Source organism: Pyxicephalus adspersus, chromosome 11 (genome assembly GCF_032062135.1).
Source record: "Pyxicephalus adspersus chromosome 11, UCB_Pads_2.0, whole genome shotgun sequence".
NCBI lineage: Eukaryota > Metazoa > Chordata > Amphibia > Anura > Pyxicephalidae > Pyxicephalus > Pyxicephalus adspersus.
The window spans coordinates 17,357,109-17,370,875 of record NC_092868.1 but is presented as its reverse complement, the minus strand read 5'-3'; the positions used below and the strand labels follow the sequence as shown (position 1 = coordinate 17,370,875).

At 38.4% G+C, this 13,767-nt stretch overlaps 1 protein-coding gene across 2 annotated transcripts in view; it reads right to left on the bottom strand.

Moving 5' to 3' along the window:
• Positions 1-13,221, bottom strand: part of LOC140341415 (synaptotagmin-A-like) — a 206,234-nt gene extending 193,013 nt beyond the window's left edge. The window contains exon 1 of one of the 2 annotated variants that reach the window (XM_072427167.1): positions 12,870-13,221. In XM_072427167.1, coding sequence (XP_072283268.1) covers positions 12,870-13,099 — 230 coding nt within the window. In that variant the 5' untranslated portion in view covers positions 13,100-13,221. The remainder of the gene's footprint in view (positions 1-12,869) is intronic. The other variant, XM_072427168.1, reaches the window with a different exon arrangement.
• Between the last annotated feature and the right edge of the window lie 546 nt (positions 13,222-13,767).

The following is a 13,767-nucleotide window of genomic DNA, read 5'->3' as shown; positions in this document are numbered from 1 at the left end:
TATTAATGCACTGTTTGACCCTGTGTTCAATGCCACCATTTTTACAAGTCAAATATCACAATATAATAATAATAATAATTATTATTATTAATTTTTTTATTATTATTATAATTATTATATATAACAATAAAATATAATAATATACATGTTACCATAATAATATTTAAAAAATGGCAGTGTACTATGTGTGAATGTCTGGTGTGTTGTATGTAATGTGCTTGTCTGGTCTCCTGACTGTGTGTGCTCTGTCCATGTGTGTGTCATGTCTGTGTGCTTTATCTAAGTGTGCGCTGTCCAGGTATAAATGAATGACTCTGTGGTTCTGCTGTGACTGGATGCATTTTCTGTGTGTCTGCCCTGACTCTAAAAAAAAAAACTGTGTCTGCACATTTGATGCAAGCAGTTTCCTGGCATGAGGAAACAGTAAATGCATTACAATCTCACCAGTGTGAACATAGCCTGTTAACAAGGCTGTTATACAAGTAGTCTGCGGGTTAGGGACATCCGACATACGGACACCTAGATACAAACAGTCTTCCCTGCTCCCTGTGTGCAGAACAGAGGTTTGGAGGGGGGAGGGAAAGGGGTGAATTACATGACAGCTGAGGTTGCGGGTGATCTAAGGGGGTGAGCTCTTTCTGCAGCCTCTTGAAACTCTTTAATGACCAAGAAAAACTCTGCAGTTGTTTTTCCGTGTATTCTGCATATCAAAGCACAGCTTGCTCCAGAAATTAATGAATGTCTAGAGTTCAAAAAGATTGTTGATTTTATACAGTAACTGACACCATGCTGACTAATAACAGAAGCTGGAATTCGAGTTGGACTTAGTGACGACTTAGTCCAACCTCTGCCTAATTTTATGTTGAGACAAACATCTGTCCTAATTGCATGTATTAAAATAATGTACCTGTTCCAACTTACATACATGTCAACTTAAAAACAAACCCTACAGTCCTACATATGTAACCCTACAATCTCATATGTAACCCGGGGACTACCTGTAATTTCATGTACATAGTGTATGTTACGTAATATGCCTCACCCTCTTCCCCCTACATGCATTAATGGGCCTTGAGCCCACCTGATTCATGTGCATGATGGGGTAGAGGTTGACTAGTATATACCTATTTATTCAAAGTTCTGCAAATTTCTTTTTGGAACTCTGATTATATTATTGTTGCTCCATGCTTGGTTTTCTTTTTTTTTAAAGGTCTTATATTGATACTGTATTATGTAGGTTTGATATTTTTTTTTGCATATGTTTGGCCTCATGGATTCCCCTGGAATTGATTGCTCACTTCCTCCCGCCAGAGACCGACACTTTCCCTCACATAGGTCCACCGTCTATTTTGGACGGTAGTTTGGGATTTTTTTATCCCATCTTAGTTTTCACCGCACACGCGAGAAGTTAGCCTGTCTCGCCTGTCTGATGATCCCCTTCCCTTCCCTTCCCTTTCCTTATCCTCATGTTGCCACCCACTACACATTCTCAAACTTTGAAATTTCGATTTCTCAACACCAAGGGCCTCAATAGTCCCAACAAGCGTTCCCTACTATTATATGCCCAACATAAAGCTAGAATACAATTACTAATCTTGCAGGAAACTAATTTACAGACAAACCGGATCCCATCACTCTGTAACTGTTACTATCCTATTTGGGTCCATTCTTGGGTCCATTCTTAACTTCTTAACTTGATTCTAAAACAAAAGGAGTCTCTATAGCATTCCATAAATCGCTACCAGTTCAAATCATAGATACCTATTCTAAACCCTTAGGGCAGGTATTTAATCCTTAACATTTTTGTATGGAACAGGAAGTTTACTATTGCCTCCTTTTATGCACCTAATCAGCAACCCACAATGGCTATTACTCAATATTTGGAAATCCTAAAAGGAGTTGCCAAAGGCCCTGTCATGCTGGGAGGCGACCTGAACTTTGCATTTGACCGCCGGCTTGATAAATCCTCTGGGAAAACCTCCATCTCCTATTCTAAATTGAACTCTTTCCAATCCAAACTATATGAACTTAGGTTGATGGACATTTGGCGTACACTTTACCCAACCACTATTGACAATACTCTTTACTCCCACTTGCACTCGATGTATTCCCGCATTGACTATATATTGGTGAGTAACTCAGCACTTCATTGGCATCCAACTGCCTCTATAGATTCATGCCCCTGGTCTGATTATTTCTCGGTGACGTTGTCTCTCCAAATCCCGCAAGTGGGACCTAGCGAATGGACCTGGAAGTGTAATGATTCACTATTCAAAGCAGCAGTCCTAAATAGGATAGCTAATTTTCTAGGGGATCATTCCTTGGATACCACCTCTCTTCCCATAGAATGGGAAGCTATGAAAGCGGTTCTTAGGGGGGTACTAATACAGCATTGAGCTAGACTTAAAAAAGTTAGAATATTAAATTTACATCTGATAAGATATGCTTGTTGGAGCAGTTACATAGGCAAAATATGGTTTCTGATGTATTTACGGAACTGACAGCAGCAAGGACACATCTACTTGAATTATATGACTTAGCTCATCAGTGCTATAGGGACCGCTCCCCTAAACAGATCTATCAGTATGGAGATAAATGTGGCAGGTTTTTGCGCGTGGCCAGCACCTGCATACACCTGCCACATATATCCCCTCTATACAGAATTCCACTAGTCTCTTGGCATCTATCCCTAAAGAGATCTTACAGATCTTTTATAATTATTATTCTAATTTATATCAACTATATATCAACTAACCCAAACCCAATATCACTGTCCTCTTTAGAGAAGTATATATTAGAAACGGCCCTTCCAGAACTAAATTCAGAAGCAATAACCTTTTTAGAATCTCCGTTTACTGAAGAGGAGGTTAGTGCGGCGATAAAAGCAACTCCACCCGGTAAAAGCCCAGGACCTGATGGATTTACTCATTTTAAAAGATACACGCTCTTTCTTTGGTTCCTTTCTTGACTAGGGTGTATTCTTCCATATCGACAAACTCTCTCTTTCCACCACAAAGCCTTGAAGCACATATTAGCACTATCCCTAAACCAGGCAAGGACCATACTGTATGTTCTAACTTTAGACCTATATCCCTGATAAATGTGGATGTTAAATTGTTTTCTAAAATGATTGCAAATAGGTTATCTCATTACATGCCATTCCTAATTCACAAGGATCAAACAGGATTTATACATGGGAGAGAGGCGAGGGATAATACCATTAAAACTATTTTATTGTCTCTATATACTCATGCCATCCACACCCCTATGTGCCTATTAACGGTTGACGCGGAGAAAGCCTTTGATAGAATCAGTTTGCAATTCCTGTACTCATCATTAAGGCAAGTAGGCCCTGGCCCTACTATGATAGCAAGAATATCAGCACTTTATTCATTACCAAGGGCTTGAGTAAGGGTCAATGGTGCTCTGTCTGGTGCTCTGAATGGAACAAGACAACGGTGCCCTCTCTCCCCATTGCTCTACGCTTTGGTAATGGAGCATCTGGCTGTTGCCTTATGCCACAATCCATATGTTAGAGGGATAGTACTGGGTGACTCACATTTTAAATTGTCATTATATGCGGATGATCTGCTTCTTTATATCTCATCGCCTCACATTACAATTCCCACTATGTTGTCAGAGTTTGAGAAATTCAGCCTTTTGAGTAACTTAAAGGTTAATCACTCAAAATCTAAGATCCTTAATATTATGCTGGATAATAACCAAATGTCATCTCTTAAAGCAAACACTTCTTTTGAAATGTGCAATATGCAATCAAATATTTAGGTGTGATGATAACCTCCAACCCCTCTAATTTGTTCTTTTACAATTACTCCCCTCTTTATAGTAAACTCCAATCTGAACTCCAGAAATACTCCTCTCTACCACTGGGTTGGTTTGCAAGGGTCAAAACTCTTAAAATGGACATACTGGGCAGCACGGTGGCTCAGGGGTTAGCACTCTGTCCTTTGCAGCGCTAGGTCCTAGGTTTGAATCCCAGTCAGGACCCTATCTGCATGGATTTTGGCTTCCCCCTAAAAAATTTGACCCTAGACTACATTAATGACATATGACTATAGTAGGGACATTAGATTGTGAGCTCCTTTGAGGGACAGTGACACGACTAGTTAGTGACACGACTATGGACTTTGTACTGTGCTGTGTAATATGATGGTGCTATATAAATACTGTATAATAATACTTCCAAGGTTATTATACTTGTTTGAAACAGTCCCAATTTCCATATGTACGTAAATTGCATAGTCTAGTTCGCCATTTTTTTGTGGCGGTCGGGACACCCCCGGTTGGCATTTCATACATTGGCCAAACCGAAGGCTAAAGGGGGAGTAGGGGTTCCCGATATTAGGTTTTATTATCAGGCATTGGTCTTAGTGCAAGTGGTGGATTGGTTTCATAACAGTGACTCTAAAGAATGGGTGAGGATAGAAAACTCCCTTTCACCAATTGATTTTAAGTCCCTACCTTGGGTGGATTGTTCCCTTCTATCTCAGAACGTTCCATTGCCTAAGCTCACTGTTGACCTCTTACATGTTAGGAATGTTTCTATTAAATCAGGCTCTTTATCTACAAAACCTGGTCCCATGACTCCTTTATTCGATAATCCGGCATTCCTGCCAGCTATGGGTACATCTCATTTTTTATCTTGGTCGGGTGAGGAGGATAATTTGCTCAGTGGTCAGATTCCTCCTTTGGACTCCCTGAATATACTCAATACTGGTAGGATGCTTTCATGGTTTTCATATAGACAGCTAACATCCTTTGTTTCTTCTTTCAATGATATGTCTTTAATATGCAGAGGTTTGACAGAATTTGGGAAGATGCTCAGTTCCAACACATGCCCTACCCATGTTATCTCAGTATTATATGGCCTTCTAATTGGGGACTCCAGCTGTGCCCCTCCTATATACAAGCGATATTGGGAAAGAGACTTGGGAGGATTGATAACTGACGAGGAGTGGGAGAAATCCTTTATACTTACACATAAACCTGCATTGACGTGTAAAGCCCAAGAAACAAACTATAAAGTCTTATCTAGATGGTACTGCTGTCCGATAGATTTACACCGTATATCCATTTAACAGTCTGATAGATGTTGGGGCTGCCATACACAGAGAGGAACACTACTCCATATATGTTGGGAATGCCCACTTATATTTCAGGAGTCTGTTTTTCACTTAATAGGTGTACTGGGTTAACTTACTGGTTACTGGTTAAACTTATTAAGAAAGGTCTCCTACGCCATTTTCTCACTGCTGCTAGGACCTTGATCCCGCGATCTTGGAAAAGTAAGGGTTCCTTTCATAAGAGATTAGGTTTTAGAACTCGAGAAAATACGTCATATGGAAATGCTAGTGGCAGAGGATAACGACTGCACAGAACAATGTAAGTTGACATGGTCCGTATGGGACCCGTTTAAGGAATCTCCTCAGATTCAATTACATTTATGCTAAGATATGTTGGTCATACAATTCTTGGCCCTGATGTTGAGAGCTGCCACCTAAACGCTTTTTCTATCCCTTTAGATTATTTTCCCTACTTACCCACTTTCTCGCCCCCCCCCCCCCCCCCCCTAGGGCTATTTTGTTGTTTGTTGATTGTTATATTTCTGCTTACGATTGTCAATAACTATTAATGTCAATTAAGGGTCCAGATTATAGGAGGCTCTGCCACCTAAATGCTTTTTCTACCCCTTTAGATTACTTTCCCTACCTACCCACTTTCTTCCCCTCCCCCTCCCCCACTCTAGGGCTATTTTGTTGTTTGTTGATTGTTATATTTCTGCTTACGATTGTCAATAACTATTAATGTCAATTAAGGGTCCAGATTATAGGAGGCTCCAATGTATATATTCACAAGTTGGCGATACCCTTCGCTATTGTTATATTCATGGCTAGGTGTGTTTATATTATTCTTGTTTTTCTTTTTTTCTCTTTATTAATTTTGAGGGGCAACGTGAAATATACCATAAGCACCAGGTTCTAGGCCTCTAATTGGTTTTTATCTCAAGATGTTTGTTGGATCCTGATGTTATATTGTAAATTATGTTTTTTTTTATATATATATACGATTGTTACATATATTTCTGAAATATGTGGACAGTTTTTGAAAACTAATAAAGATAAATTGAAAGAAAGATGGTTGTGCATGAAAATCCCAGCAAAACAGCACTGTCTGAAATACTTAGACCATCTCCTTGGTACCAACAACCAGATTAAAAATTATTTTAAACACCTTAATTACACATTCTGTTTGGTTTGCTTAATTTGCTTGGTTTGAACTTTAGTAGGTTGTCTTGGCAATATATTTCCAAGCCTAAATGCAATAGGCTTCTACTGTCTGATTGGCTGCTCAGATATTTAAGTTAACAAACAGTTGAACAGGTATACCTAAAAATGTGGTTGGGACTGCATGCCTCTGTTGATCTCACTAACATAGGGTTTTTGCTGATAGTAACTTCTACCTATGCATTTTTTCAGAATGCGCTCAGTTTCAGTTAACAAGTTTTTTTTTTACAGGTTTATTTATTACAACTATTTCCATGCACAAATTAAAAAAAAATCTAAATAGCATTCAGGATCTACTTTGTGAATAGATATCAATCCGTTGTATATGAAGCTAAGATATCATTAGAAAGTAGCACACTAATACCATATAAAGAATTATTACGGTATGAATCATTGACTAACGCAGTTTAGTAAAGAGGCACAGTAATTACATATTGATATTGAATCTCTATGGCGGTCATCTCCCAGCTGTTGCTTGCTGCTAGAGATTAAGGCTATTTTTGGTGCTATAAGGAACTCGTGCAGAGGATTGTGATTTGAGTGGCAGTTATTACATCTGACAGAAAGCAGGCAAAATACCCAAACAAAATAGGACAGACACTTGAGGGATGCAAAATGTCTGTAGTCATTTAATGTAAATGGATTCTTAGTAATTAGGTTCAGATGAAAAAATACAAAATAGTGTAATATTCTACATATCACATGACTTGAAACAGATTTTTTATTTGCTATTTTAACCAAATTCTCCACTTATGTCAGCCAAATTTTTATAAGGTCTATTTAAAAGAAGCAGTGTGGCCCAATGACAGTCACAACTTCCAATCCATTTGTAAAGTTAACAAAATAGACACCCCAACCCAATTTATAAAGAATAGTTAAATAAGATTTTAACTAGAGATACGCCTTAAAGAAAAGTAAACCTGTCATGAAAATATCAGGGTTGCAAACCCCTTCCGTAAAGTGCTTGTAGTCTGGCCATAATGTTGGCACATTAAGCCTGAGTCATTAAAGCTCTCCAAGAATAGATTAGATAGAATATCATGGAAGAACCTAGATCATCCAGCAAACAAGGCATGGATCTAGTCCGAGATTGAAAGAAATGGCCAGCTAATAGTAAATTTATAAAACATCCATTCCAGGTTTGCTGGATTACCCAGATCCACCCATAATATTCTATATTCCGTAGTTTTGCAGAGCTTTACAAATCAGGCTTTTTGACTTCAGAACCTGCTAGGTCATTGACCTGGAACATAATGAAGATCAGATAAGTTAGCAAAAATTAAATGTCCTTATCAGCAGGCCCCTTGAATTTCCATTAGGAATGCCGACAATAACAGCCTCCATTTGCTCCTATTAAAGGTTTCTTTAACGTTGTGTCTTAAAATTGGATTGTCTGAAATGACTTCATTATAAACAGACAGATTGCCAGTGAGAGGATTTTGTTGCTGTAACATGCCAAATATTGTTATGGAGAATCTCCTTTTGTAAAATCATACTTTCATAAACACTAAGCAGATTTAGTCTGCTACATAAGGTGCTGCACTTTCAAAAAATGTTGAGGTATATTTTCAAAGCAGTGAAACTGACATTCCCTGGTGGAGAATCTTCCAGATCCACTTTTTTCTATGGCAGTCATTGATTCTCCACCAAGGAATGTTTCACCGAATGTCAGAATGTGCTGTAAAAATAGACCCCCTTGTGTCCTTTTTGTATGTAAAGCATAGGTTACTTATTACCTGAAGTTGACTTTAGAGCATAGTCACTTGGTTTCATTATTCACAGGCTTAAAATAGCAAATTCATTCAATCTACATGATTTTACAACAAAGTCTCCAATGGTATGTTCAGATTTGGATGGTTTTTGGCAGCTGTACCTTTGTGGTTCACCACTGTCAACCGATCTTTAACCCAAAGACCTGAAAATTACTGAAACAAATGGATCGTACCAAATTCTTTTTTTTTTAGCAACATTTGAAGGCTGTGCAGTAGCTCTGAGGATGCTCAGACACTTCATGCATCTTCTCAAGGGTGCTATGCTGCACAGACTGCTTCCATAGATTTCCATCCTCTTCTAACCAACAGCAAACTGTTATGAATGCCTGATAAAACACTTTTAAATGCTGCTTGATGCCAGGTGGTTGAAAATGGGCACCTGAGAAAAGTTAACTATGAGTTTGGCAAACACCTGTCTGAACTCAGCCTAAGTATTTTATTAAATAGCTTGTTAGGGATTAAAACAGAGAATCTAATTGCTTATTATGATGAACCCAAACACTTTCCCCACGCATAAAGAGATCAAAAGCTAATGTGGTGAATGTTCACATTTAACTGGGCTTCCTCATTTTTTATGTAAGGATGGTATAATATTTATATATATATATATATATATATATATATATATATATATATATATATATATATATATATTCTTTTCTAAAGGCTGTGAATGTAGCTGTAACTGAGGCCATGAATCTTGTCACATGTAAATATATCACTTTGTCAATATACAGCCACATTAACGTTTAGGCACCATGTCTAGCTGATACAATATGTATTAGCATTACTGAGAACATGCAGAACAAACTTTCTTTAAAAAAACTGCAGTTTGGTATCCCTGATGATCAATAGTCATCAGTAACCAGACAACAGGTAAATGTGTACTATTTCAAAGCTGTGTGATTGAACTTTGCTTTCTTCTAGGTGTTCCAGAAGAGTTAAAGCAACCAATGAAAGCACTGAGGTGCTTTGTCAGTAAAATTCACATAATACCAAAAAAATCAACTCTTGTTTTTTGCCATATATCATCTGAAGTTGTAGTAAATGTTTTTTAGAAGTCTTAAGCATTGATTATTAAGGACCCTGACTGCCTGTTCTGACACTTTTGTATAATGATACCCACATATTTATTTACTCAATGGAAAACATTGAAAACTGCATTGAATGGGTGTTTGGTTGGTATGAACTTGAGTTTATTTTTACATCTCATATGAAGTGGAGAAGATCTACTCTCAATACTGGGGTGCCCAATAGGTTAGAAAGACAGCACAGTGAAGAAACATCCTCACAGGTTGTCCACAGGAGAATTCATGAAAGTATTTACCATTTGATTATTTCTTTTTCATATGAATGAAAAAATACATAATTCACCAAAGTATTGGTTAACAAATCATGGCCCGGATTTATGAAGTACAGTTACTGCTCACTTACCAATTTACCTAACTAATGACCACTCAGACTTATGACCAGCTCTCCAATGAGTACACTGTTCAAGAACTTGTACAGTGTACAGCAATACAATGTCTCTTCATAAAGCTTCTAAACACACAGCACCATTCCACGTGCTCCATCATTTTTAGTTGTAGGAACTAACCTTGGTTGTTAAGTGAGTTGTATCTATATAGAATATGGGATAATGTAAATCTCAGTTCTGGTAATTTTGTAAAACGGAGAAAGGTTAGATATTGTTACTGTATGCGTCCACATGCCTCTGTGACAACCAATTCTCTCATGTTGTCTATTGCTTTAAATAGGAGGTAAACAAATCACTAAAATTGTACTTAAGCTTTATCCAGTTAAAACAATTTCCAACATGTCTTACAGTCACCTAGGACATGTATCCTTCACCTCCTGTGGTGTACTCACAGGGCAGCTATTGCTTCTGCGCACCTGTTGAACCTCAGATGCCAGAAATGACAGTTCACAGCCGAGAGGGGATTTTCTTTTGCTCCTCCTTGCCAACTGTCATATGATGCAGCTGAAAAGAACACTTTCCCCCAATCCAGTACACTGCGGCCTGTATGAAAGCGCTGGGAGAGTGGGGGAGATCTGCAGTGAAAAAATTGGGTTAGGAGAGATCAGTACTATGGGGGTGGCATGTTAGTGGAACTGAACCGCTAAGAATTTGTACTGGGGTGGGGGAATTTGGGGTTATTGAGGGACACCTGTACTGTCAAGGGAATCCCTGTGGGTTAAACACTGCTTATTTTGTGAAGTACATAGTCTTTGACCATCAACATTGTAAATTTTGCATTCCTGAGCCTGCCTGCTGAGTATTTAATACTTCTGAGGCCAGGACTAGAATCTTTTTCTCTATGCGTTAGGAATGCCTGTGCCCTGCTTTCTATATGTTATACATTCCTGACCCCTGCACTCTGGGTAATATGTTATATTACCTGGCTTACTTTTTGCAGTATGCATTTCTGTTTTCTGCACCTTTACCTTCTATTCAATCCTGAAAAGCATTATGGGCCTACTGACTAAGCCTGGAGTTAGTACTGTGCACATTTAAAGTGCATTTTAGGATATTATTTATATTAATACTCAATCATGGGAAATCAGTGATGGGTATGTGCTAATAGTGTAGGTAGGCATACAAGCTGCTGTTTCATTAATTGGGTTTCTGTATCAGTTCTCAACAGTGCAAGAACGTCTGTGAGGCCTCTTTATAAAACTAGAGCAGCCTTTCTACACCCAGGTAATCCTTGAATTGTTTTTCAGGTCTAGGGTAGCCCCTGGTAAAATCTGTGTAAGGGTTATTAGGAAGAACGCCCACTTCCCATTAAAGCAGCTTAAAAGATAATTGGTTTTATGCTGCTGATTTTGTCTACAAAAGTATGCAGTGACCATCAAATGGGAGGCCATTCATTCCCAACTCACAAAACGCCAAGCAACCTCTGGAGGAACTCTAGTTTAGAATGTTGAACTAGATTATTGCGATTGCAATTATTGCAAATAGGCTGAACATACATTTAAAGGAAATCTGTGTTGGGGGATAAGTAGACTGCTATTGATGGCCCCCTTCTGAACATTTAGTTCACTGGCTATCTTTGGTATAAGTAGTTTTGAATTCACCGACCCAGGTCAAGCATGCAAAAGGAAAAGTCAGACATTCATTAACGCTTGTAAAATTGGGAGCTATAATAAAAAATAAGTAAACAAAAAATCAGTCAAAAGATAATATTTTCTTTTAATCATCCTTATGCCTAAATAATTTAGTTTTGATACTAGTCTGATACCACCTGTAGGATGTAATGCTGCATGCTGCCACATTGCATTCATGCTGGAACTCCAGCCTCTTTCTACCTGATTCCTTCTCACCAAACTCGACTCACTTAGAATATCACAGTACCTTGCATGCAACCACTGGATTAAACTGCAATTTAGCCTGCTGCATAGCTAAATGCGTGGGTGAATGTTACTAATCAGCAAAAATTCTGGTCTATGGTACCTGGCTTTATTCATATTTCTCTGCAGCTGAATTAATAGCTTACTATTGTAATACAAATATAGTTAAAATGATCACTACAATCTGCTGAGCACTACTCTTTCAAAGTTTTTTGTAGATAAGAGATAAAGGTCAATCTATTGGAAAAAAAGGTATTAAATTGAAACACTCTGCGGTCACTAAATATTTCATTACTTGTAGAAGGTATAAAAGCATTATAAATGTTATCCTAATATTATTGTACCACAGCCAATCATAACCTTTATCATTAAAATTCATGCAGAAGACACAACTCAAAATGACGTCAGCCAGCAACCAACTTTGAAGATTTGTTTCATCCTCACTGGCCTCGTCACATTTTCAAAGCTTTACTTGTGGAAAGGAGGCAGGAAAAGCTACCCTGCGGGCCAAATATATAATCTACTTATTAGACATGTTGGTGTCAGGCTTAAACTAGTGACAGATATCCCCTGAGTGAGACAGATTAACTGTAAAGACTGTGTATATCTGCTGCATAAGGTGTGCTGTGATATCCCTTATTAGACTTATGGATGCTGACAAAAATGGCAGTTAACTTTACTTAGAAGACATAGACTTTCCAGGCCATGCTGTGTTGTCTGTAATGCTAAATGATCCACCCTGACCTTTAGAAGATCTAAAACTTCAAGCATCAGGGATACCTGGCCATGCTTGGCTTAGAATTCTGGAGAACCACAGGTTGCCTGCCCATCATAAAACATATTTATTAGGGCTTACACATCTATACAGTACAACAGAGTTAACAACATATGACTACAGTAGGGGTGTTAGATTGTGAGCACCTTTAGTGACAAGACTTTAAACTTTGTAAAGCGCAGTGAAATACATTGGCGCTGTATAAATACAATCCAAAACAATTAACCATATTTGTTTAGACCAGTAAAAAACCCAACAATGATATGGCAACCCATAGCAGCCCCCAGTAAACATCAGATGTCAACTTTGATTGTATTTTAGCTGTCAGAAAAATAAAAGATGGTTGCCTGGGGTAGGTACACTTTGCACATTCATCTTTGTCCAAATCAGTTTGTGTCCTAAGGCACACCCAGCAGCACATACAACTGTGTAAACACAGCCATATTAGCTACACTGAGTCTTATTAAACCTCCATGTACTACTCATAATCCATCTCAGACCTGCTGAAAAAAAGCATTGATTAATAGTATAAATCTGAGCTTTCCAAATAATGCATGTACAATGTCAGCATCTCAAAGGCAACCTTTATGAAAGACACAATGTACAACATGACTTTTCATCACACTAAATAAAGAAGCATTAGGAAGTGAGAATAGTGGGTCTTACCTTGTCTCTCTTGGCCAGCAGTTCCTTTTTTTCCCTCTTGTGGGGTTTACAGTCAAGCAGAGGCAGTAAAGGCAATGAATGAAGAAGTGAATGCTGATCCCAACACTCCCAGCTCCTGGATGTCGTCTTTGTGTTGTTGGAGGTAGCTGTCTACGGTGCTGAAAAGATCCCTCAACAACACAGAGTTGTTTAGCTAAGGTGGAGTCCCAGCAATAGGGAGGAGGAGACATCCACAGCCAGGAACCTTCTTTATTAGGACTCCTCCATCTGCCTGACACAGGCGGGGTGCTGACAGTAAATCAACCTTTCACCAGCTTTAGGCAAACTGTTGCTAACAAGTTGTCTGCAGCCCCTGGCTGTAGACTGACATTACATAGGCAGCCTATTCATCCATTACACATCTATATTACATGGTATGATAACACAAAGAAGCACAATCAGACACCCAGCATGTCTTTTTATAACACTTCAGTTGATTGTAATATATTTCAATGTAATGGGAATGATCACACGGAACAGTTGGGCTCCATTCAGTCCTGCTGCTTCAACATATGATTAATAAATTACATCCAATGTGCATGGCAATTAGTGGGAGGGTATAAACGTGAAGACTTCGCTACAATTTTAAGAGATGGCATTTAAATTATAATGAAGGCAGGAAAAGGGCGTTCTCCATCTCTACTGAAGTTAGAGCATGGAGATCAAAATGTTCATTAGTCTACAGTAATAGGCTCGATCCTAAAGCGTTCTGTCTGCCAGAAAGAACTTTCGTAGGTTCCAGCGATCGTCTTATATATAGAAATTCAATGCATGCTATCGTACATAAAGAGGAATGCAATGGTGCTGCAACCATGTAATAGTTGTTCCAATGCAGAATAGTTGCAGCTATTATACTCGT